General features: G+C 41.7%; 5 protein-coding genes across 6 annotated transcripts; 4 read left to right on the forward strand and 1 right to left on the reverse strand.

The window, feature by feature from the left end:
* The first annotated feature begins 1,560 nt into the window (after nucleotides 1-1,560).
* On the forward strand, nucleotides 1,561-3,636 carry LOC6599359 (acyl-CoA Delta(11) desaturase). 2 transcript variants are annotated; one of them, XM_026991402.1, is made up of 4 exons: nucleotides 1,561-1,578; nucleotides 2,155-2,806; nucleotides 2,868-3,053; nucleotides 3,127-3,636. In XM_026991402.1, the coding sequence occupies exons 2-4, from the start codon at nucleotides 2,172-2,174 to the stop codon at nucleotides 3,443-3,445; spliced, it is 1,140 nt and encodes a 379-aa protein (XP_026847203.1). In that variant the 5' UTR covers nucleotides 1,561-1,578; nucleotides 2,155-2,171; the 3' UTR covers nucleotides 3,446-3,636. The 2 variants fall into 2 exon arrangements, with proteins under 2 accessions (XP_026847203.1, XP_002024482.1); XM_002024446.2 differs by lacking the exon at nucleotides 1,561-1,578 and having other exon boundaries at nucleotides 2,050-2,806.
* A 1,591-nt stretch (nucleotides 3,637-5,227) lies between these two features.
* Nucleotides 5,228-10,582, forward strand: LOC6599358 (1-phosphatidylinositol 4,5-bisphosphate phosphodiesterase gamma-1). Its single transcript, XM_002024445.2, has 4 exons — nucleotides 5,228-6,812; nucleotides 6,883-7,399; nucleotides 8,057-8,910; nucleotides 8,974-10,582. Exons 1-4 carry the CDS (start codon nucleotides 5,502-5,504, stop codon nucleotides 10,042-10,044), a joined length of 3,753 nt encoding a protein of 1,250 aa, XP_002024481.2. The 5' UTR covers nucleotides 5,228-5,501; the 3' UTR covers nucleotides 10,045-10,582.
* A 1,174-nt stretch (nucleotides 10,583-11,756) lies between these two features.
* LOC6599357 (splicing factor U2AF 50 kDa subunit) lies at nucleotides 11,757-13,960 on the reverse strand. The gene is made up of 5 exons (XM_002024444.2): nucleotides 13,899-13,960; nucleotides 12,760-13,329; nucleotides 12,610-12,698; nucleotides 12,410-12,532; nucleotides 11,757-12,338 (listed from the first exon to the last, which is right to left on the reverse strand). The coding sequence occupies exons 1-5, from the start codon at nucleotides 13,909-13,911 to the stop codon at nucleotides 11,877-11,879; spliced, it is 1,257 nt and encodes a 418-aa protein (XP_002024480.1). The 5' UTR covers nucleotides 13,912-13,960; the 3' UTR covers nucleotides 11,757-11,876.
* Nucleotides 13,961-14,459: 499 nt separating this feature from the next.
* Nucleotides 14,460-16,688, forward strand: LOC6599356. Its single transcript, XM_026991336.1, has 8 exons — nucleotides 14,460-15,246; nucleotides 15,317-15,425; nucleotides 15,482-15,617; nucleotides 15,689-15,833; nucleotides 15,899-15,975; nucleotides 16,053-16,168; nucleotides 16,237-16,351; nucleotides 16,420-16,688. The coding sequence occupies exons 1-8, from the start codon at nucleotides 14,612-14,614 to the stop codon at nucleotides 16,515-16,517; spliced, it is 1,431 nt and encodes a 476-aa protein (XP_026847137.1). The 5' UTR covers nucleotides 14,460-14,611; the 3' UTR covers nucleotides 16,518-16,688.
* Nucleotides 16,689-18,228: 1,540 nt separating this feature from the next.
* LOC113566312 (mucin-2-like) lies at nucleotides 18,229-25,087 on the forward strand. The gene is made up of 2 exons (XM_026991411.1): nucleotides 18,229-24,786; nucleotides 25,034-25,087. Exons 1-2 carry the CDS (start codon nucleotides 18,229-18,231, stop codon nucleotides 25,085-25,087), a joined length of 6,612 nt encoding a protein of 2,203 aa, XP_026847212.1.
* The last annotated feature ends 226 nt before the right edge of the window (nucleotides 25,088-25,313 follow it).

Consider the following 25,313-nt stretch of genomic DNA (forward strand, 5'->3'; position numbering starts at 1 on the left):
GAATAACTCGCCACCGAGATTATATCCATAGAGAGAGAGAGAGAGAGAGAGCAGAAGGAGCTCTGAAATGAAGAAGTGTCTAGGCTATACACCACCTTTTTTAAGTTGTAATTTTCTACGAGAGATCGAGATCTACGACAATGATAATGATGACGAACGATGAGCGACGGCAAAAAAACTCCTCAACAAAAACATAAATTATGACGATGAAAAAAATTCCAGTTCCCTGTGCGCTTGTTATAAGAAAAAAAAAAAAAACAACTAAACTATTATAAAAATAAACTTTTAGAAAAGAGATTCTTGTAGATGAAAATGATTGTGTTCTCCAAAAAAAAAAAGAAAAAAAAAGAATATTTGTCTTTATTATTCCTCCCCGTTTTTCCACCAATTTTTGTTTAAACAGAAACAGCAGTCCCAGAGAATGCGAGATCAAGAGAGGGAGATGTCATCTAGTATCATATACTACATTGAAGACACTCGGAAGAATCCAAGTCAAATGAAATCAAATCACAGACATTGAGCGAGTTCCTGAATTAAAAAAAAAAAAAAAGAAACAAAACCTGTATGGTGTGGTGTTTTGGTGTGTGTGACATTACGTTTAGCGATACTACATATATCTATATAGTAGCTAATAAGAGGTTTTTTTTTATTGAAAACATACATATATTTTTTTCTATGAACTTCCTGTAAAAATAGTTGAAAATAAATATAATTTAGCTAGATGTACGCTTATGAAGGCAAACTGTTGGAGAAGTTTCCTTGTGGATTGTGTTGTCTGTTTTCTGCCTGGCCGCTGGCTGCTGCTGATGCGTCCTTAAGCTTTAGGAGTATGATTCCTTTGAATCCTATCCCTGCCTGGAGTCAGGGCAAGTCTTCCTTCCGTCCGTGCAAGTTAGAGGCCACCCATATCGCTAATAGCTATTAGTCGGACTAGTCGTAGGTAAGACGTGCGTAAGAATGCATTCATTGTAGACTTTTTGGCAAATACAATTACTACAAACAGTATAACAAATTGTTTGTTTCGATTCGTGATTTGATTTACGGGCTGAGAGTCATGCTTGGATATGCTTGTGGGCAAAGACATACATACAAAGACATTTCTGTGGTAGCGTCTTTGATTCGTGGGGGAATGTACATATATAATTATCTGGTTCTTGGAAAATGGTAAGTAGTATGGCATATGAAATCTTTTTATATCTATCTTCATATAAATATCATATAATATTTATATAGTATATGGGTTTACAGTTACTAGCTAGTTAAGGTTCAAATATGAAATTGAAAGAATTTTGTGGAGCTTCGCAAAATGTCCAATATTTGGTTCGGTTTATCTGAATTTCGAGCAAAGGCAAATACAAAAATACCCGATGTGATTTCGTAAAGAAATTTTGTGATTTCTGCCAGGCCGGTGACTATTTGTACACACATAGGAGTAGATCCGAATATTATCATTATTTGAACTTAAAACCTGGTAGCGTGAAAAATCATTTTTGTATTTTTGTAACCGAAAAAATTATGCACTAAATATAGTCGTACAGCAGAGTTAATTTATATTATTCGCCCCAATTCTGGAATACGGTAAGAGTTTAAGAGACTGAAATCAACATTTATTTGTCAATTTAAAGCCGTTTCTTTTCGTTGATACAGTATATGGCTATTTGTTTGTTTATTAATTAATCTATTCTGCTAAAATCATCATATTTACATGAAAACAGTTTTTAGCAAACATTCAACAACATTTTGCTCGTGTTTGGAATACTCGGCAGTACTGCACTGCTGTAAATTAATTGGAGAACACATTTTTTTAAATTTATTATTGGCTCACGTACAATATTTTGTGTAGGTGTAGGTTTCATCTTTCGCTATTTAATTAACTTTTTGGTTTGCTAAGCTCACAATGTTTTCCTGCATTGCATTTTTTTACGGCACTATTTAACAGTAATTAGGGCTGGCCATTTTTGAGTTGGCGCGCTTCGATAGTTTTCGATAGGCACAAGGAGTTTTTTTATACAGTTATTGAAAACTATCGGAGTATGCATTTGCGTTGTTGTTGAAAAATCTAGAAGTGAAGCTCAATCTGTCGTCTCGCCCTAGACAATATTTGTCGTTGACTAAGAAAACTACTTATATTTTTTGTTGTGCCAAATAATAAAGCAATTCGTCGATTAAAAATGACGCCCAATATCAAGGCCCAGGCCAAAGCAGAAGCAGTGGTAACCGTCGATTCAAAGATGCAAGTGAATGCAGGAACAGGAGCAGGAGGAGATGCAGGCGAGGTGCCATTCGCCACCTCCAATGGTGTGCTCTTCGAGGGAGATGAAGGTAACCAGAGCTTCCAGAAGTGTGCCGACGGGCGCAAAGTGAAGCTAGTGTGGCGCAATATCCTGGCCTTTGGTTACTTGCATTTGGCCGCCATCTATGGGCTCTATCTTTTGGTTACTTCGGCCAAATGGGCGACAATTGGTTTCGCATTCGTCCTTTATGTGTGCTCTGGACTTGGCATCACTGCTGGCGCCCACCGTCTGTGGGCCCACTGCTCGTACAAGGCCAAGTGGCAGTTGCGCTTGATGTTGGTCATCTTCAATACGATTGCGTTCCAGGATGCCGCCTATCACTGGGCCCGTGACCATCGCGTCCACCACAAGTTCTCGGAGACGGATGCCGATCCCCATAATGCCACGCGTGGCTTCTTCTTTTCGCACATTGGATGGCTGCTGTGCAAGAAACACCCGGAGGTAAAGGCCAAGGGCCAGGGCATAGACCTATCCGATTTACGTGCCGATCCCATACTGATGTTCCAGAAGCGGTGAGTGGCGACCCCATACCAAGAGTCGGTGCCCATGTCTTTATCCAAGCTTATTTCGCAGCTATTATCTGTACCTGATGCCGTTTGCCTGCTTTGTGCTGCCCACCATGATACCGATTTACTTTTGGGATGAGTCGATTATGAATGCTTGGTTTGTGGCCACCATGTTCCGTTGGTGCTTCATCTTGAATGTAACCTGGCTCGTCAACAGTGCTGCCCACAAGTTTGGTGGACGCCCATATGACCGGTACGTCGTCTAAACTGATCTATCTAGCCCTAGCCTAGCGGGAGCTTCTAATACTTAACTTTTCTTTGCTCAGATTCATCAGCCCTACTCAGAACATATCCGTCGCTGTTTTGGCCTTTGGCGAGGGCTGGCACAACTATCATCATGTGTTCCCATGGGACTACAAGACGGCTGAACTTGGCTTTTACTCCCTCAACTTTACCACATTCTTTATTGACTGCTTTTCGAAGATTGGCTGGGCCTATGACCTGAAGACCGTATCACCGGCCATTATCGAGAAGCGTGTGAAGCGCACTGGCGACGGCACTCACCCCACTTGGGGCTGGGGCGACAAGGATCAGCCAAAGGAGGAAATCGAGGAGGCGCTTATTATGCACAGGAAGCAAGATTAAGCAAACGACAAAAATAGCAACAAAAATACAAACAAAAGGCATTCAATGCTAATAATGAGCGGCTTTAGCCGGCAAATACCTACAAACTACAAAAGAATTTAAACACAAAGACACTTTTCCAGGCACCTGTTACAAAACAAATGGTTGCAGATTTTTGTTTTTATTTTTGTTATCTAATTTTATTAATTAATATTTACACAGAACATACAGACACAAAATAACAAATATTTTTGAAATTCTTGATGTTTCTAAACGTAAAGGAATTATATATATACATATACATATATCTGGTTATGAAATGCATATACCCATACAAAGGCTTATTATTATATGTATTATAAATGAATGGCGACATTTTGGTCCGAATTGAATTGCAGTAAGTTCCATATTTAAAATTAAAATTCAAATTCAACCGCTTCCACGTTTTGCAGCACTGATGAAAATGAACCAATCGACATTTACCATTAATAGATTTATCAAAACTCGGCAAAAATTAAGCTAAATGCAATTAACTATACGAATTATAAATTAATATATTAGCCGGTAAGCCCGTTGTATATATATATATATATATATATTTGGCAGGCATGCGCTGTTGCTTCGTATTCGATTATCATATCCGACGTTAGTGGCTGGTCTATCGAATAGTGTAGTTTATGGCTGAAAAGAGAAATAAGTAAATTTGATATTCAACAAGTAGTGCAATTGCCACCGAGGGCGACCAATTACAGTATATTACTTACTTTTTGCTATGTTTTGAAGTCGAAATTGCGGTATTATAATGTTATTTATCATGAATCTATTAAATTTGCATTCATATCCTTTTCACTTATTCACTTTCAAACAATTTCCATTTGGCGCGCAGCTTTCGTATCCACGCGATAGTGTCGATAGCCGTTGTTATCTTGTGGTGGGAATTTCCCTGCAACAATGAGACTTATTCCATACACTTACGTTTTTTACCGTTGGCAACATCCGATTTGTATGCACCAAATTCTGCATACCCTGGGGAAAAAGGAAATTATAGAATTGAGAAAATGTTTGTCATCTCAGGCTCCAATGCATGAAGAAACTTGTCAGTTTTTGTTTTAAAGCTATTTCAACGATATTTTCCAGTTGTCTTGCAGTGCAGTGGTCTTCTTACAGAGACCAAAATCGATTTATATAAATACACAGTAACAGATCATATACCAATCATATGAAGGATAGGATGGAGCTTCAAACGTAATTTGTATTATTATTTTTTGAAATATTTTCGGCAGTTGAACTTAAATTGTTATCCAGTTAAAATAAAGGGGGCTTAAGTGGGCTAAGTTCGTTTTTTCATCGGTGCATGGAAATGAGACGGTATATTTTGGTATATTTCTGAGGGAAAGACCGATAAGTACTCTCTCCTGTGACAAAAAAATAAGACTAATAATTTTGAATGGGCTATAAAAGAGGGTATAGACAACAGGCAAAAACAGTACTTTCGTTAGTAGATAATCTTATCTGTTAGTGGGGTTTCCTCTGAATTAATTCAATTGAGGGGCCTTTGCAACATTCAACATGGCCAGCAACATTTGGAAGCGTGTAGCTTTGTTGCTCGTATTTTATCCACAAGTGTCGTTTTCGTTTGTGTCGTTCGTGTACACAAAGGCCAAATATACTGCATTGGTATATATGTAAACACTGCGGTCACACTTTTTACCTTACCTTGCCATGTTGCCTGTTGTCACCACCCTCTTTTTCCTTCCATTATGTAGCAAATGTGTAGTAGCCGTGTAGAGTTTGTGATTTTTTATGAAATTCAACAAGTAGGCAATTGCACTTGCACTTGCAATTGCAAATGCCACCGAGGGCGACCACCCACCACCCACAGCACAAACGTGAACGTTTAGCCAGTCAGCAAGTCAGCCAGTCGTATAGTCGTATGGTTTAGGCTGTGGAAAAACATCCGGAGTCCGGAGACCGTGTGTGCATATACATATTGTAAATGCAAACGTGCGTGTGGCAGATCTGATTTACATTTCGGAAGCAGAAGCAGCAGTGGCAGGTAACAGAAAACAACGATACGATGAGCTGCTTCAGTGCAATGAACGCCCCGCTGCTGGGTGAAATGGAGCAGACCATTGGCATGCTGGAGCGCGGTACAATTGTGACGAAGCTGTACGGCAAGCAAAGGCGTCCGGATCGTCGCCATCTAATGCTTATCAGGGAAACGCGTCAGCTGCTATGGTCGACAGTGGCCGCCCAAACGCCCCGGACCGACTTTGAGGGTGCGATACAGCTCCGCGAGATCCGTGAGATACGTGTGGGCAAGCACTCGAAGGAGTTCCGGCTCTTCGCCGACGATTGCCAGCGCTACGAGAACAGCAAATGCTTTGTCATCTTGTATGGCAATCACTTCAAGCTGAAGAGCTTCTCGGTGGTGGCCCTATCGGAGATCGAGGCCGACAATTGGGTGCGTGGGCTCCGCTATATGGTTAAGGACACAGTGAACGCTTCGTATCCGCTGCAGATCGATCGCTGGCTGCGACGCGAATACTATCAGATCGAGAATGTCAATTCGCATTCGGCCAAATCGTCGGAACAATCCCAGACGCAGGTGACCATCAAGGACTTTAAGATGTTCCTGGCCAGCGTCAGTTGCAAAATGACCACCAGCAAATTCATGGAGTGCTTCACCGACGATGTCCGACGAAAGCATGACCTCAAGTTTGATGACTTTTCGCGTCTCTATCAGAAGCTCCTACTGCCGCATAGTTTCGCCAACATTCTGTGTGGGGGAACAGCCGCATCGAGTGCCTTTCCCTACTCGGAGGATCAGCAGACAGTGCGTCCCACAGAGCTGAAGCGTTTTCTGGAAACAGAACAGCGTGATCTGAACGTGGGCGAGCTCAATTCCGGGTCCATATCCGGCTTCATACGTGACTTTGTGCAGGATGTGGAGCGCGATGTACAGGAACCCTATCTGACGCTGTCGGAGTTCGTCGACTACCTCTTCTCGAAGCAGAACGACCTGTGGAACAGCAAATACGATTCCATCTTCATGGACATGAACATGCCGCTCTCCTCATACTGGATAGCATCGTCACACAACACCTATCTGACGGGCGATCAATTCTCCAGCGAATCATCGTGCGAGGCCTATGCCCGGGCCCTGCGCATGGGCTGTCGCTGCATTGAGCTCGACTGTTGGAATGGCCCCGATAACTTACCCTACATATTCCATGGTCACACAATGACATCCAAAATCAAGTTCATGGATGTTGTAAAGACCATCAAGGATCATGCCTTCACCACCTCCGAGTATCCCGTCATTCTGTCCATCGAACAGAATTGCTCTTTAGAGCAGCAACGAAATATGGCACAGGCGTTAATTGAGGTACAATATGGGTGATGATTCCTTGGGTGATTCATTAGCTAATTGGTTTCCCCTTTTCTTTTTTCGTTAGGTCTTTGGCGATATGCTGCTCACGCAGCCATGTGATCGGAACGAACAGCATTTGCCCTCCCCCTACCAGCTCCGCCGCAAGATAATTCTAAAGCACAAGAAGCTGCCGCAATACGATGAGACGACATTCAGCGGCGTGGGCATAAGTAACGGTGGCATAGCAGCCGCCGCTGCTGGTGGCGGCGGCGGCTCATCGCTTACCCATCGATCATCGTTGAGCGGTGGCGGTGGCGAAAATGAGGGTGAAAATATGCGCAAGGTATTCAAAGAGGGGCTGCTGTACTTCAAGGATCCCGTGGACAAGTCCTGGAATCTCTATCAGTTTGTGTTGACCCAACAAGAGCTCATCTACACCTCTGAAATCAGTGAATCACATCGGAATGGAACCTCAGAAGATGACGACTTTGGTCTGTCGTCGTCCTGTTCTTTGAACAACACAATGCAACAGAAACAGAAGGATACCTCGGCCAACGATGAGCTGCATTTTGGCGAAAACTGGTTTCATGGCAAATTGGAAGGTAAACAGAACATATTCTCTACAGGAGCTAGTATCTGGTATCTGGTATCTGGTCTGGTACCGCTGTCCGGCCAATCGATCGATTGATATCACCAAAACCAAACCATTATCTATGGGACGGAACGGGCTTTGCCATAAAGATTGCTTAATAATTACAGCTGCCGGGCCATGCAAGTGACATATTTATTGGTATCTGTGCTCTCGTATCTGCCTATCTGTTATCCCATATCTGCGTTGCGATACGGGATATCCACTTTAAAAAGTGCCCCATAATGTACCTTCTGCCCTTTGTTCGCCAAGCACTCAAAGAGTATGTATATGGGGTATATTAGATTCTCTCTCACATACTCTACTGGCGGAGTAACGCCCAGATGATAACTCGTTGGTTGGAAGAGCAAGAGAGATACATCGAATGGATGGTGATTCCTTAGTGCAAATGTATAGATAGAGATATTTATTGGGTAAAAAGATAATAGTAATAATATTACACATACACTACCCGAGCAAAGCGTATAAGTAGTGTATTAGAACCGGTTTCAACTGGTTTCATCATATAATTTGGTATTCATTTTCTCTCACCTTTTAATTATTTTCAAAATAATATTTTCCCATTCCATTAAATGATGATGATTACATTACAATTTTGCTGTTGTTCCAGGTGGCCGCAAAGAAGCCGACGACCTGCTGCAAAAGTATAAACATCTTGGTGATGGAACATTTTTGGTGCGCGAATCGGCCACATTTGTGGGCGACTATAGCCTCTCGTTTTGGCGTCGGAATCGACCGAATCACTGTCGCATCAAATTAAAGCACGAGAGCGGCTCCATCCGCTACTATTTGGTCGAGAATTTCATATTCGATTCGCTGTATTCGCTGATTGTTTACTATCGCAAGAATATGCTGCGCAGCTCGGAGTTTTCGATAATACTTAAAGAGCCAGTGCCGCAGCCGAAGAAGCATGAGGACCAGGACTGGTTCCATCCAAACACCACCAAGGAGCAGGCCGAGCAGGGGCTGTTCAAGCTGGATATTGGTTCGTTTTTGGTACGCCCCTCTGTGCAGAGCATCAATGCTTTTGTCATTTCGTTCACGATCAATCGAAAGATCAAACACTGTCGGATTATCCAAGAGGGACGACTGTATGCCATCGATACGATGCAGTTTGAGTCGTTGGTGTCGCTCATCCATTATTATACGAGAAATCCGTTGTATCGCAATGTGAAGCTCTGCCATCCTGTGTCCCAGGATCTGCTGCGACAGGCACTGGCGGAGAATGCACAGCAGGGCACAGATCACAGCAACGATGGCAACGGGGCTTCGAATTATATGGGCTCCAATCTGGAGGAGCATGTCACCTGCAAGGCTCTGTACAGCTACAAGGCCAACAAACCGGATGAGCTGTCCTTTCCCAAGCACGCCATCATCACGAATGTCCAAAGAAACAACACCATGTGGTGGATAGGGGACTATGGCGGCATGATAAAGAAGCATTTGCCAGCCAACTACGTAAAGGTGAGGAGCTAAATGGATTAATGCTTAATTTAAATATATATATACATTGCCCCTCCTGTTTAGGTGATTGATGCCGCCACAGAGGATTACAATTCGGTGAATGAGGAGGGCACTGACGGCCGAACCGATTCGATTGAGATCTATGGGGCCGTGGCCTCGCTCTTCGAATCAAATGAGCCTGGCATCATATTCAAGCTGCAGATACAAACACCAACGATGCAAAATCCGTTTGTGATCGGGTTTGACAATCAGGAGACGGCCTACGAGTGGATAAAGGCCATCCAGGAGGCGGCCTTAATCGCTAGTCAACTGGCCACTGAGCGGCGCAAAAAAGAGCGCACGGCGCGCGTGGCCAAGGAAATGTCCGATCTGATAATATATTTCCGGAGTGTACCATTTCGTGAGCACTCCTGGATTTTCCAGGAGATGTCCAGTTTTCCCGAAACGAAGGCCGAAAAGCAGTTCTTCCAACAGAATACGCAGCTCTTTCTCTCGTATCATCGAAACCAAATCAGTCGGGTGTATCCCAAGGGGCAGCGCCTGGACTCGTCAAACTTCAATCCCGTGCCTTTCTGGAATATTGGATCTCAGATGATAGCCCTCAACTATCAGACGGGCGACAAGGCCATGCAATTGAATCAGGCCAAATTCCGGAATAATGGCCAATGTGGCTATATACTGAAGCCGTCGTTCATGAAGGCCGAAAGTTTCAATCCAAACAACCCGCTGTCCGATGGCCTCAATGAAGTGCGTGTCAGCATACGCCTGATAGCGGCACGGCATCTGTTTCGCGGCGGTAAATCCAATAATCCACAAATCGTGGTGGAAATCATGGGCGCCAGCTTCGATACTGGGATCAAATATCGCACCAAAGTCAATGAGAATGGCTTCAATCCGGTGTGGAATGAGGCCTGCGAGTTTACCGTACGCAATCCACAGTTTGCGATCCTTCGGTTCGAAGTCCAGGACGAGGATATGTTTGCAGAGACACATTTCATAGCGCAGGCCTGCTATCCATTGACCTGTGTGCGCCAGGGCTATCGCAGTGTAATCTTGAGGAACAAATTCAGCGAGGAACTGGAACTATCCTCATTGCTGGTCAACATAAAGATAACAAATATCACTTCCACTTAGCCATAGAGTCCTCCTGAAGTACCCCAAAAGTATCTGAAACGCACGCACCACAACTGAACAAAACTTAAAGGGCATTCCATTTGATAAGTTCTGGAACAAAACCCATTTGAAATTTCAAGCATTCAAGCATTTAATGAAAGAGTAGAAGTCTTCTCCACTCTCCCACATATTTCTAAAGCGGCAGAGCCCCGTGCAATATATTTTATTCTATGTCTACTTACCACATACTAAAACCATAGATAGATCTACTTTTATCTGTGTTTTAGTCAAGCATTTTTCAAGTATTTTCTAGTTGTACTTTAAGTTATTGTCTATGTACCATTTTCGCCTCTCTGTTTCTATGTCGTATGTCTATTTTTTAACTGGTTAACGAATGTCTCATATGCATATCATATCATATCATATCAGAAACATATACATATACCTACGGTGTACCCGTACAAACCAAACGAAACCCCCTTTACCTATACTGTTTAATGTTTTACATTATTTTAATGCCAAATAAAGATTTACCGGCGTTAGATGTGCCTTAACTTTACAAGCGACTTTCATCGTAACTTAATCGCACGTAACTTTTTAAAAACTATTATTCATGTTTAAACATATTGGATAGTCATCAGTCATCAATTTCAAATACATTTTCATTTGACAGCTGTTTTAAGATCTTTTGCATGGCATTTTTTTCTGATAAATTAATATATATTCTTTACGATTGGCTAAGTACCGATTTCCATTTGGGGCATCGTGCCATGCTTCAAATGGAGCTTCCACATTCTTTATAACTACATACAACTATATCCTTGGTTTACTTTAATGTTTGGGGGAAAACCTTACAAAAAGTGGTTAAAGCTTGGAATAAAATTACACATATACAAATTAGCCAATCTTTTAGGAAATATATTAGTTTTGTATTAAAAAGATCAAGTTATTAGCAAGATTTGGGCAAGAATGTTCAGCCCTTTGCCTAACCAATGGACTCTTATACATATACTTAGAAAGATAAGATTATGGATATTTTGAGAGCTGTATGAAATCCATTCCACTTATGATAGATTCTACTCCTATGTACATTATAATGCCATCGGATTCTGGTACAGTCCGTGATGACAATAGTCAAGTGCAATACCTCTATAAGAAAGACGATGAATATCCATGCACACTATTTCTATGTACATCATTATATCATAGACTACCTCTGGGTACAGTTTCCCACCACCACTATTTCCACTATTTTCCCTCAGTTTCATGGCAGTAGCAACCGACCCGACAATCTCTTTCTATTTCATGAAATATATTATTTTTTTATTTCCTCTGCGAAATTAAAGTTAAAATCGAAATCTGCAGGGCAGGGAAGCAAGGTTTCTTGAGGTTATACTTTACAGGTAATAATAGCCTGTGAGATATCCCCTCAACGTTGGAATGCTTTCGCATTAGAGCTCATCCAGGATAAGAAATTTCTTGTTCCACACTGGCTTTCCAGTGTTTGTTTATCTCATTCTCCCTCTCCCATTTTTGTGAGTCCAACTCTTTAACCAACTCTTTAACATTCTTTCCTTCGGTCCTGCCTAAGCTCTCTTATTGCTCTTCTATTGTCCGAGAGAATCCTGTCTGTCCCTTTAACATGGCCAACCCTGGGCCTGTACCACAAAATCGGGCCAACAGTATCAAAGTAAATACAAAAAGAGAAAAACAAAACATTTTTTTTTAGTGAGACACACGTCGGGTCATACATTGTTGTTGTTTATTATGTGTAATTTTATTGAACATCGGTGAATGTGAGAAATATGATTTAGTGTTAGTTTTTTTGTTTGTTTTTTTTTTGTAGTTTTTATCTAAAATTCGCGTCTATGGTATTTGTCAGGATCAAAGTATGAAGTAACAACGACGCGATCGCTGAACTTGCGTCCGGTAAGGGCCTGTTGTGCCTTTTGACAATCGAGGACCGAATTGAATTCGACAAAAACTTTGCCACATCCGGGTACCTCAACGCCCTCGATGGGCCGTGGTATTTCGACACTTCGCACCACACCATACTTTGTACACTCCTCCTTGATGTCCTCCAGTATGTCTTCGTATTCTTCTTCATCGCGCAGCTCGTCGGGAGTGACCATGTTAAGCAGACAAAGCACCTCTGTGGGTGGACCACTACTAACGACCGTCGACAGTCCTGGCACCTGCAGCATAACGGACTGACTAGAGTTTGAGGCATTCTGAGCGTTCTTGGCCCCAACGCTGGCACGTTGTACGATAAGTTTCTTGTCGCCCAGTTGCATACCATTTAAGCCAGCAATCGACTATAAAGAATGCGACACAAATTTCATATAGATTTCGATAGGAATATAATACACAGTAGATTGTTTCTTACCTGGTCGGTGATGCTTAGGTCTACATATTCACAGAAAGCGTACCCTTTTGATAAGCCAGTAGCAGCGTCTTTAACAAGGTTAAATGCACGTAGCTTTCCAAATGAGAGCAACAGTTCCTTAACCTTAAATAGGATAGTGTACAAGCAAGTGTAATTATTGTTGAAATTCGTGTATATCCATACTATATATCATTACTAACCTGATCGTCATTTAAATAGTTGGGCAGACCGCCAATAAATATTTTGTGGGGCGAGTCTGGTACCACCGTCGAGATAACTCCACTGGAAACTGTGAAAATGTTTCAAGTTGCAATTAAAAGTTACAATTTTATGGGTTTAGAGGAACTCACCAACAGCGGGTTTAATGGCCGGAGTATCTGTTATGCCCGGCATAGGCTGGTAATCATGCGGGCGCCTAATCTTCAGGCTTTGCCCTTTTAAATTGATGCCATCGAAAGCCATTGCTTGAGTGGTCTCGTCTATTGAACGAAACTCAAGGAAAGCGAAATTTTTGTCCAAATTTATTTGGCAAGCAAGTACTGGACTGCCGGCTGCTTGGGCCAGGCCAACTAAATGCATTTGCTGATTAAAGAACTCCATCATTTCCTCCTCGGTGACGCCAAACGGAATGTTGCCGACGTACAAGCGACGCGCCTGGCGGGTTATGGTTGAACCGACAACGGGCACGGCTGTCTGAGGAGTGTCTGGGACAACGCTGGCCGGTATCTGTCCGGAGGCCTGCATTGCTTTGTACTGCATCGGAGTAATGTGCTCAAATCCTGGTGGCGGCACATCCCAGTAGAGAGATGGCTTACGGCGCGAATTGCGGTGATGACGATGGTCCCTGGAACGCTCGCGATGGCGGTCACGAGAGCGTGAACGATGGCGACGGCGATCGCGGTCACGGTCACGTTCACGATCTACAAAAAAATATAAGAAACAAAACCGAAAAAACCCACTCATTATCATAGTAACAATGCAGTTTCGATGCACAATATTTTCTAAAAGTTTCGTACGTATGTCTGCATGTGTTTGTGCCTGCATTTCAAATACGGTATGTGAATTTATAAACACAAAACATGACTGTAGAAATATTTGCTCAACTCTTTAGATATTTTGACTCAATAAACTCTCAAGACTACCAAAAATATCACAAAATCTTAGCTAAAGGCAACAAATAGTTTGCAATTGTTATGTGCATATGTATGCGTACACACATACATATGTATGTGTACACCGGTCAAAATGATAATGCAAAAATGTACATTAAATGCATTACATTTTCACTCTGCGGCAACATTTTGTTCAATATACCATAATATGAATTGCTTTAATACAGATGAATTGCGAAATTTTGTACGATTTGCACAATATTTGTAGTTTTTTCACTGTATGTGCATATGTACGTACACTTTATTTGTGTACACTTACGCATCGAAAATAAAGTTTGTGCGCGGATATGTTCTGCTGTTTTGCAATGCGAACTTACCATCATAGCCCATTTTCGAATTTATGCAAAAAAATAAATTGCTATTTAAACAAAAACTAGTTTTACTATTTATTAATGCCGACGAAAAATGTATCCCGTCGGAAGGGGTACGTTAACACAAAAAATATATCAAGAGAAACGAAATAAAACAGAACACGTGAATATAGAAGAACAGTGGAATGAAACGTTGTAACTATCGCAGGGGTGCCTTTTCAGAGTTATCGCCAAACGAGCTACAATGGTGTAAATACAAAGTAAGGTGAGAAGGTAAATTATTCTAGCTTATTTTAATTAAAAGAGCCTACCAATGGATGGAAATTAGGTGATGTTAAATAACATTACATTTTTCGGATGTACTCAAACGCCTAAGTATTTTGTAAACTAAAATTTTTTTTATTAATTCAGAGCCGATTTTTCGATTATAATTATCTGTAAAAACATAAACATGTGTAGGGTCAAGTAAGCGACCAATTTAATAATAATTTAATAATAAAGATTAATCGATTTTACCTTTTGTTTTCATTCAATCTTCTTATGCTTGTGTTTGTGACGTCAATCAACTATTCGCAGTGGAAAGCATATGTACATTTCGTCACCTTCTCAGTAGCTCAGAGAATATATAACCAGTTGCCGGCTTGTTTGTTGTTTCTTTATTTCTAGTGGTTTTTACTTTACTGATGTTTGGTCCAGTGTTTACTTAATTCCGTTGCAAAATGAGCATCAAAATATACTTGCCCATCGATTACTTCACCCTCAAAAAACCAACTAATTTGTACGGACAAGTACAAATAAACGAGGACGTCGTATACTATGTCGTGGATGCTGTCGACTTCGACTTCAACACGGCATCGATGGAGCATGGGACAATCAGCAATTTGCGTTTCCTCGGCTCTATCCTGTGCAGTGATACCTGCGCAGAAAAACCGAACATCTACCACCAACTCGATATGCGCATATGTTTTACTTACGACAAAAAGGAGCCAAACATTTCACTGGGATACATAGGAATCACCCCAGAGCACCTCAAACAAATCAAAATAATTCTATATCACAAGAAAAAAGTGCAAGATTTGTTTGTCAATGATGAGAGTACACTGGATCAACCATCGGGAAGTGGTGGCAGCGATTGTGATTTTCTGGAGCTCTTTCGGTTGGCCCAGTCCGAAGTTGCAATTCATAAGCCCAAAAACAGGGCACTCAAGAGTGGTCTTCACCTGTTACTTCTTGTAGCCGACGCGCCCATACAGTTGTTTAAATATACTGCCGAAAATGTTTTCATTAATAACATAATGGGACACACGACTGTTTATAAGCACTTTAAAGAATGGCAATCAACCTGTAATAAAGGGTAAGAATCATTTTGTACATGACTTTTTATTTTTATTGATTTTCTATCAATTTTTTTTGTTTCGTTATAGTAATAGGATGAAAAATATTGTATTAGATCGAGTATTGGGTATACTCTTGATGGTGATAATGTTTTCATTAGTTACCTCACCGGGCGATTTCCTTATACAAATATCCCATGTAAGTTGGACGAGAAATGCACACATTTAGCAATTATCCATTTACCATTATTTTAGGGTATTATCAACCAGCTATACAGCCTGTTGAATGTTTTGGAAGGAAGTCCTATTGGTCTCAAATTGAATATACATTTAAATAATTTTTTCCTCGATTGTTTTAAATATCATATTCAATTGTGGTCCATGTTTTTGGGTACGTTTTACTATATAAATTAATTTAAATTTAAATGCATATTTAATAGTCATTCATATTCAATTTGATAGATTTGATTGAACCAATAGTACGGCAAGTTTTCCTGGCCATTGGAGTATTTGGATGCCTGGGGTTTACATTCCAGATAGCTTTACTCGCAGATTTAATATCAATTGTTTCATTGCATTCGCATTGTTTCCATATTTACACCAAAGTGTAAGTCCAGGTTGAATAAATTAAGCCTTAACTTACATATAATGGATCTCGATCTTTCTTTGAAGTCTATATAAAGTGGAAAAGAAAGGATTATCCGTACTTTGGCAAGTGGTTCGTGGGAACCGATATAATATATTAAAAGGTAGGTCTACTAAAAATATACAAAGACTGGTAAAAAGATGTTCAGATCTCAATTTATTTACATATGTTTCATTACAGGCCGTATTGAAGCTCATAATTATATGGATCGACAGCTATACCTTGCCACAATTTTTTTCTCAGCAATTTTGTTTCTTTTTCCCACTACCCTTGTGTACTATGTGGTTTTTGCCTTTGTAAGTATCTATGTTTATTAATCCATTCGGAGATCATTATTTAATTTTTTATATTTTATGAACTATAGTTAAAGTCCCTTACACATGCAACTCTGGCGATCTTTGAGTTTTTTCGTCGAAAACTTTTGTTTTTCCCGCTAGAAGTGTGCCTTAAATGGCTACGAAAGGAACTACACGAAATTGGTAAGAGGTGAACACATACTTATTTGGATCCCGTTAAGGGCTAATAATGTGTGTTAAATTTCTTACAGACTGTCTTAAAATCGAGGACGTTGCACTCCCAGCGAAGACATTTCTGCTGCATAAACATTATAAAATAAATGTTGCTGTATATAAAATTCGAGTGTGACAAATAGAAAAAAACTTTAATCTTATTTCATCTCATTACACACCAATTAAACCAATTACTCAATTTAAAAAGTGCTAAAGCGTAGCAAATGCATTCCATACGCCTAAAATTTGCAATAAATTGTAATGCCTTTGCTTAGTAGCTATCCGGATCTTGTATTTATATTGAAATATGCACATTTTTATATTCGTGTTAATTATTTTATTATTATGTTTTCGCGACATTAAATTTGCACTAGGTTCTATTGAAAAGCTTAAATCCCCGATAGTTAATGATTATGTGAGTAAAACTAAAGCCAGTTAAAGCTATTTAAATTTAAAATTCTTAATGCGACTGATGTAAAATAGATATTCGTTGGAATATGCCATAGTGATATGAATGATAAATATATACATATATAACAAATTTTGGTTTTGATAAGCCGATAATTTATGGTTCAGTGAACTAAATTAAGCGTAATTCTAGCGCAAATATGCCAACAATTAATTTTAAAAAAGAAATATTGAAATTTTAAATTGAATTTCAAACAAACGCTGTATAAATTCTGGCATCAAAAGTCTAGTAAAAGGTTATAAGTTATTGTGAAAGGTAAAAAAAAAAAAAAATTACAATACAAAATTTAATTTTGAACAAAATAAAATCAAATCAATATTCTACATTTCATAATATTATAATTCCTTTTTTTTGGTTTACATTTAAATGTTGTTTTAGTAGTCTCTTTAGTAATATGTGGAATGATTTTGTGTCTTTTCGTTAATTGGGATATTAATTAGATCGTAATAGTTTTAATGATTATCAACAAGGTTTGCGAGAGTGCGAAACCTGATAATTATTACGTGCTTCATAAATAATAAACAAATAAGCATGCCAAAGACAGCTTAAAGTTGTAAGTAAATAAATATTTTCATTGAAAAACACTTGTTTTTAGAGGATGCCAGGAAAACGATTTTTCAATAGGACCAAGATGAAATCAGTTGGCCATAAAAGAAAATATCCCGTGTCAACAAAGACTTTTCAGGGGAATATAAGGACCCCTGAGAGACATGCCAACAAAAGGTCAACATTGAGTTTATCATGCACAAAACATCTGCTTCCTCTATATTTGAAATCGCCCGGTAATATAGTCTACACAACTACATCAAAGACTGTATTTTCATCTGATGCAGAATTCCAAGCTCCACTTTTTTCATCAGCGAGGCTAGGACTAAGATTAAAAATTGAAAAAGTTTCTCAGACTGTTTCAAATGCACTAAAACTACTGCTTAGAGCAAAAGTTAGCAGCATTTATTCAGTAACTGGACCTCCTGCTGATCAGGGTCACTTGAGAAAAACATCATCGACTGAGAAATTTTACACTCTGCAACTCCAAAATTTAAACGTGGGCAAGCCTCCATCCACCCTCAGAAATAGTTTGCTCACCTTACCTTTGAACAAACTATCGTCATCGGTTAGGAGGTCGATTTGGGCAGGTCGCTTACCACCAGATTATATAAATATACCGTTACCTAATTCACAAACTCAACCAGTATATGCTACAGATAAATTGAAATCAATGACAGAACCAAAGAGCTTTTCAACTTTCACATCATCAATGGACGAAGAAAGTACACCAGAAACCAGAAACAAAAATAACAAAAAATCATTGCAATCGCCAGAAGCCCTGCCTGTATCATCGTCAACCAAAAGATTGGAAAGTTCGGGGACCAAACCAATGCCAATATCACGTTATTCGGGACAGTTCTTTCGGGCTGGGGACGAAGAAGTATCACCAAAAAAAGCATTGACCTCAACACCCCGTTCACAATCAGTTCCAACTATCACAGAGTCTACTGAGAATACATCATCCACAGCTTCGATATGGATGAGTACTATAATCGAGTACTCGGAAAATACAAATAAAAAACCCGTATCCACAACACAGACAATAATACCTTCATCAATACCACTTCCTAGCACTCCTTCATTCATACCATCGATAAACATAACTTCAGAAAAATCCTTTGCGCTACCATTCATTGGTAGCGGACCACCAGGAAGTGGCCAAACAGAAGAAACAAAACCAGTCTCAACGAACGATTTAGCTAATTTACTCAGTACTTCTGAAAAAACACGCACGGAAACGGATGCATCAATAGAGTCACTCGCATCTCTTAAAAGTTCAGCGGTTCCATTCAATACGATCGAACCACCAGAAGGTGACCAAACAGAAGTATCACCCCCAGTCTCAGTCGACTCGACAGAAAGAGGAACTCTCACGTCCGATTTAGTTCATAAACTCAGTACTCCTGAAGGAAAACGTACGGATCCCGATGCTTCAGTAGAGTCACTCGCATCTCTTAAAAGTTCAGCGCTTCCATTCGCCACGACCGAACCACCAGAAGGTGGCCAAACAGAAGTATCACCACCAGTCTTAGTCGACTCGACAGAAAGAGGAACTCTCAGGTCCGATTTAGTTCATAAACTCAGTACTCCTGAAGAAAATCTTACGGAACTGGAGTCCTCAGTAGAGTCTTTCGCTTCTCTTAAAAGTTCAGTACTACCATATACTACGACGGAGCCACCAGAAGGTGGTCAACTAGAGGGACCACCAACAGTCTCAGCGGACTCGACAGAAAAAGGACTTCTTACGTCCGATACAATTCAATTACTCACCACTTCTGAAAAGAAACATACGGAGCCGGATGCTTCAGTAGAGTCACTCCCATCTCTTAAAAGTTCAGCGCTTCCATTCACCACGATCGAACCACCAGAAGGTGGCCAAACAGAAGTATCACCCCCAGTCTCAGCCGACTCGACAGAAAGAGGAATTCTCACGTCCGATTTAATTCATACACTCAGTACTCCTGAAGAAAAACGTACGGAACCGGATGCTTCAGTAGAGTCACTCGCATCTCTTAAAAGTTCAGCGCTTCCATTCAATACGATCGAACCACCAGAAGGTGGCCAAACAGAAGTATCACCCCCAGTCTTAGTCGACTCGACAGAAAGAGGAATTCTCACGTCCGATTTAATTCATACACTCAGTACTCCTGAAGAAAAACGTACGGAACCGGATGATTCAGTAGAGTCACTCGCATCTCTTAAAAGTTCAGCGCTTCCATTCAATACGATCGAACCATCAGAAGGTGGCCAAACAGAAGAATCACCACCAGTCTTAGTCGACTCGACAGAAAGAGGAACTCTCACGTCCGATTTAGTTCATAAACTCAGTACTCCTGAAGAAAATCTTACGGAACTGGAGTCCTCAGTAGAGTCTTTCGCTTCTCTTAAAAGTTCAGTACTACCATATACTACGACGGAGCCACCAGAAGGTGGTCAACTAGAGGGACCACCAACAGTCTCAGCGGACTCGACAGAAAAAGGACTTCTTACGTCCGATACAATTCAATTACTCACCACTTCTGAAAAGAAACATACGGAGCCGGATGCTTCAGTAGAGTCACTCACATCTCTTAAAAGTTCAGCGCTTCCATTCACCTTGATCGAACCACCAGAAGGTGGCCAAACAGAAGTATCACCCCCAGTCTCAGTCGACTCGATAGAAAGAGGAACTCTCACGTCCGATTTAGTTCATAAACTCAGTACTCCTGAAGAAAATCTTACGGAACTGGAGTCCCCAGTAGAGTCTTTCGCTTCTCTTAAAAGTTCAGTACTACCATATACTACGACGGAGCCACCAGAAGGTGGTCAACTAGAGGGACCACCAACAGTCTCAGCGGACTCTACAGAAAAAGGACTTCTTACGTCCGATACAATTCAATTACTCACCACTTCTGAAGAGAAACATACGGAGCCAGATGCTTCAGTAGAGTCACTCGCATCTCTTAAAAGTTCAGCGCTTCCATTCGCCACGACCGAACCACCAGAAGGTGGCCAAACAGAAGTAACACTACCAGTCTCAGCCGACTCGACAGAAAGCGGAATTCTCGCGTCCGATTTAATTCATACACTCAGTACTCCTGAAGAAAAACGTACGGAACCGGATGCTTCAGTAGAGTCACTCGCATCTCTTAAAAGTTCAGCGCTTCCATTCAATACGATCGAACAACCAGAAGGTGGCCAAACAGAAGTATCACCCCCAGTCTCAGTCGACTCGACAGAAAGAGGAACTCTCACGTCCGATTTAGTTCATAAACTCAGTACTCCTGAAGAAAATCTTACGGAACTGGAGTCCCCAGTAGAGTCTTTCGCTTCTCTTAAAAGTTCAGTACTACCATATACTACGACGGAGCCACCAGAAGGTGGTCAACTAGAGGGACCACCAACAGTCTCAGCGGACTCGACAGAAAAAGGACTTCTTACGTCCGATATAATTCAATTACTCACCACTTCTGAAGAGGAACATACGGAGCCGGATGCTTCAGTAGAGTCACTCCCATCTCTTAAAAGTTCAGCGCTTCCATTCAATACGATCGAACCACCAGAAGGTGGCCAAACAGAAGTATCACCCCCAGTCTCAGTCGACTCGACAGAAAGAGGAACTCTCACGTCCGATTTAGTTCATAAACTCAGTACTCCTGAAGAAAATCTTACGGAACTGGAGTCCTCAGTAGAGTCTTTCGCTTCTCTTAAAAGTTCAGTAATACCATATACTACGACGGAGGCACCAGAAGGTGGTCAACTAGAGGGACCACCAACAGTCGCAGCGGACTCGACAGAAAAAGGACTTCTTACGTCCGATATAATTCAATTACTCACCACTTCTGAAGAGAAACATACGGAGTCGGATGTTTCAGCAGAGTCACTCCCATCTCTTAAAAGTTCAGCGCTTCCATTCACCACGATCGAACCACCAGAAGGTGGCCAAACAGAAGTATCACCCCCAGTCTCAGCCGACTCGACAGAAAGCGGAATTCTCACGTCCGATTTAATTCATACACTCAGTACTCCTGAAGATAAACGTACGGAACCGGATGCTTCAGTAGAGTCACTCGCATCTCTTAAAAGTTCAGCGCTTCCATTCAATACGATCGAACCACCAGAAGGTGGCCAAACAGAAGTATCACCCCCAGTCTCAGTCGACTCGACAGAAAGAGGAACTCTCACGTCCGATTTAGTTCATAAACTCAGTACTCCTGAAGAAAATCTTACGGAACTGGAGTCCTCAGTAGCGTCTTTCGCTTCTCTTAAAAGTTCAGTACTACCATATACTACGACGGAGCCACCAGAAGGTGGTCAACTAGAGGGACCACCAACAGTCTTAGCGGACTCGACAGAAAAAGGACTTCTTACGTCCGATATAATTCAATTACTCACCACTTCTGAAGAGAAACATACGGAGTCGGATTTTTCAGCAGAGTCACTCCCATCTCTTAAAAGTTCAGCGCTTCCATTCACCACGATCGAACCACCAGAAGGTGGCCAAACAGAAGTATCACCCCCAGTCTCAGCCGACTCGACAGAAAGAGGAATTCTCACGTCCGATTTAATTCATACACTCAGTACTCCTGAAGAAAAACGTACGGAAACGGATGCTTCAGTAGAGTCACTCGCATCTCTTAAAAGTTCAGCGCTTCCATTCAATACGATCGAACCACCAGAAGGTGGCCAAACAGAAGTAACACCACCAGTCTCAGTCCACTCGACAGAAAGAGGAATTCTCACGTCCGATTTAATTCATACACTCAGTACTCTTAAAGAAAAGCGTACGGAACCGGATGCTTCAGTAGACTCTCCCCCATCTCCTACAATTTTAGCGCTGCCACTCACCACGACCGAACCACCAGACGGTGGCCAATCAGAAGTATCTCTACCAGTCTCAGTCGACTCGACAGAAAGAGGAATTCTCACGTCCGATTTAATTCATACACTCAGTACTCCTGAAGAAAAACGTACGGAACCGGATACTTCAGTAGAGTCACTCGCATCTGTTAAAAGTTCAGCGCTTCCATTCACCACGATCGAACCATCAGAAGGTGTCCAAACAGAAGTATCACCACCACTCTCAGGCCACTCGACAGAAAGAGCAATTCTTACGTCCGGTTTAGTTCATACACTCAGTACTTCTGAAAAAACACGCACGGAACCGGATGCTTCAGTAGAGTCACTCGCAACTCCTACAAGTTCAGCGCTTCCATTCACCACGACCGAACCAGCAGAAGGTGGCCAGACAGAAGTAACACCACCAGTCTCAGTCCACTCGACAGAAAGAGGAATTCTCACGTCCGATTTAATTCATACACTCAGTACTCCTGAAGAAAAACGTACGGAACCGGATACTTCAGTAGAGTCACTCGCATCTGTTAAAAGTTCAGCGCTTCCATTCACCACGATCGAACCACCAGACGGTGGCCAATCAGAAGTATCACCACCAGTCTCAGTCGACTCGACAGAAAGAGGAATTCTTACATCCGATTTAATTGAAACCCTCAGTACTCCTGAACAAAAACGTACGGAACCGGATGCTTCAATAGAGTCACTCGCAACTCTTAAAAGTTCAGCACTTCCATTCACCACGACCGAACCACCAGAAGGTGGCCAAACAGAAGTAACACCACCAGTCTCAGTCCACTCGACAGAAAGAGGAATTCTTACATCCGATTTATTTGATACACTCAGTACTCCTGAAGAAAAACGTACGGAACCGGATGCTTCAGTAGAGTCACTCGCATCTCTTAAAAGTTCAGCGCTTCCATTCGCCACGACCGAACCACCAGAAGGTGGCCAATCAGAAGTATCACCACCAGTCTCAGTCGACTCGACAGAAAGAGGAATTCTTACATCCGATTTAATTGAAACACGTAGTACTCCTGAACAAAAACGTACGGAACCGGATGCTTCAATAGAGTCACTCGCAACTCTTAAAAGTTCAGCGCTTCCATTCACCACGATCGAACCACCAGACGGTGGCCAATCAGAAGTATCACCACCAGTCTCAGTCCACTCGACAGAAAGAGGAATTCTTACATCCGATTTATTTGATACACTCAGTACTCCTGAAGAAAAACGTACGGAACCGGATGCTTCAGTAGAGTCACTCGCATCTCTTAAAAGTTCAGCGCTTCCATTCGCCACGACCGTACCACCAGAAGGTGGCCAATCAGAAGTATCACCACCAGTCTCAGTCGACTCGACAGAAAGAGGAATTCTTACATCCGATTTAATTAATACACTCAGTACTCCTGAAGAAAAACGTACGGAACCGGATGCTTCAGTAGAGTCACTCGCATCTCTTAAAAGTACAGCGCTTCCATTCGCCACGACCGAACCACCAGAAGGTGGCCAATCAGAAGTATCACCACCAGTCTCAGTCGACTCGACAGAAAGGGGAATTCTTACATCCGATTTAATTAATACACTCAGTACTCCTGAAGAAAAACGTACGGAACCGGATGTTTCAGTAGACTCTCCCCCATCTCCTACAATTTTAGCGCTGCCATTCACCACGACCGAACCACCAGACGGTGGCCAATCAGAAGTATCACCACCAGTCTCAGTCGACTCGACAGAAAGAGGAATTCTCACGTCCGATTTAATTCATAAACTCAGTACTCTTGAAGAAAAGCGTACGGAACCGGATGCTTCAGTAGAGTCACTCGCATCTCTTAAAAGTTCAGCGCTTCCATTCACCACGACCGAACCACCAGAAGGTGGCCAATCAGAAGTATCACCACCAGTCTCAGTCGACTCGACAGAAAGTGGAATTCTTACATCCGATTTATTTGATACACTCAGTACTCCTGAAGAAAAACGTACGGAACCGGATGCTTCAGTAGAGTCACTCGCATCTCTTAAAAGTTCAGCGCTTCCATTCGCCACGACCGTACCACCAGAAGGTGGCCAATCAGAAGTATCACCACCAGTCTCAGTCGACTCGACAGAAAGAGGAATTCTTACATCCGATTTAATTAATACACTCAGTACTCCTGAAGAAAAACGTACGGAACCGGATGCTTCAGTAGAGTCACTCGCATCTCTTAAAAGTTCAGCGCTTCCATTCGCCACGACCGAACCACCAGAAGGTGGCCAATCAGAAGTATCACCACCAGTCTCAGTCGACTCGACAGAAAGAGGAATTCTTACATCCGATTTCATTGATATACTCAGTACTCCTGAAGAAAAACGTACGGAACCGGATGCTTCAGTAGAGTCACTCGCATCTCTTAAAAGTTCAGCGCTTCCATTCGCCACGACCGAACCACCAGAAGGTGGCCAATCAGAAGTATCACCACCAGTCTCAGTCGACTCGACAGAAAGAGGAATTCTTACATCCGATTTCATTGATATACTCAGTACTCCTGAAGAAAAACGTACGGAACCGGATGCTTCAGTAGAGTCACTCGCATCTCTTAAAAGTTCAGCGCTTCCATTCGCCACGACCGAACCACCAGAAGGTGGCCAATCAGAAGTATCACCACCAGTCTCAGTCGACTCGACAGAAAGAGGAATTCTTACATCCGATTTAATTAATTTACCCACTACTTCTGAAGAAAAACATTTGGAGCCGGATCCTTCATTAGATTCATTCGCATCTCCTGAAAGTTCTGTTTTTCCATTCACTTCGATCGAACCACCAGAAGTTGGCCAAACAGGGATATCACATCTCGTATCAGTGGACTCGACAGAAGTAGGAATTCATACGTCTGATTTAATTAGTTTACTCAGTACTTCTGAAGAGAAAAGTACGGATCCGGATCATTCAGTAGATTCATTCGCATCTCCTGAAAGTTCAGTTCTTCCATTCACTTCGATCGAACCACCAGAAGATGGCCAAACAGGGATATCACATCTCGTATCAGTGGACTCGACAGAAGTAGGAATTCGTACGTCTGATTTAATTAGTTTACTCAGTACTTC

The sequence above is a fragment of the Drosophila persimilis genome, unplaced genomic scaffold, assembly GCF_003286085.1.
Source record: "Drosophila persimilis strain 14011-0111.01,24,50 unplaced genomic scaffold, DperRS2 tig00000663-arrow-arrow-pilon, whole genome shotgun sequence".
Taxonomy (NCBI): domain Eukaryota; kingdom Metazoa; phylum Arthropoda; class Insecta; order Diptera; family Drosophilidae; genus Drosophila; species Drosophila persimilis.

Bases quoted from the DNA above. Each gene is read 5' to 3' on its own strand.
- LOC6599359 (XM_026991402.1), top strand. From the start codon at position 2,172: ATGACGCCCAATATCAAGGCCCAGGCCAAAGCAGAAGCAGTGGTAACC. The intron at 2,807-2,867 runs GTGAGTGGCGAC...CTTATTTCGCAG, and splicing joins ATACTGATGTTCCAGAAGCG to CTATTATCTGTACCTGATGC. The intron at 3,054-3,126 runs GTACGTCGTCTA...TTCTTTGCTCAG, and splicing joins GGTGGACGCCCATATGACCG to ATTCATCAGCCCTACTCAGA.
- LOC6599358 (XM_002024445.2), top strand. From the start codon at position 5,502: ATGAGCTGCTTCAGTGCAATGAACGCCCCGCTGCTGGGTGAAATGGAG. The intron at 7,400-8,056 runs GTAAACAGAACA...CTGTTGTTCCAG, and splicing joins GTTTCATGGCAAATTGGAAG to GTGGCCGCAAAGAAGCCGAC. The intron at 8,911-8,973 runs GTGAGGAGCTAA...CCTCCTGTTTAG, and splicing joins TGCCAGCCAACTACGTAAAG to GTGATTGATGCCGCCACAGA.
- LOC6599357 (XM_002024444.2), bottom strand. The intron at 12,699-12,759 runs GTGAGTTCCTCT...ACATTTTCACAG, and splicing joins GGCCATTAAACCCGCTGTTG to TTTCCAGTGGAGTTATCTCG. The intron at 12,339-12,409 runs GTAAGAAACAAT...CATTCTTTATAG, and splicing joins ACCTAAGCATCACCGACCAG to TCGATTGCTGGCTTAAATGG.
- LOC6599356 (XM_026991336.1), top strand. From the start codon at position 14,612: ATGAGCATCAAAATATACTTGCCCATCGATTACTTCACCCTCAAAAAA. The intron at 15,247-15,316 runs GTAAGAATCATT...GTTTCGTTATAG, and splicing joins CAATCAACCTGTAATAAAGG to TAATAGGATGAAAAATATTG. The intron at 15,618-15,688 runs GTACGTTTTACT...TCAATTTGATAG, and splicing joins ATTGTGGTCCATGTTTTTGG to ATTTGATTGAACCAATAGTA.
- LOC113566312 (XM_026991411.1), top strand. From the start codon at position 18,229: ATGCCAATATCACGTTATTCGGGACAGTTCTTTCGGGCTGGGGACGAA. The intron at 24,787-25,033 runs GTAGAGTCACTC...TCGAACCACCAG, and splicing joins GTACGGAACCGGATGCTTCA to AAGTTGGCCAAACAGGGATA.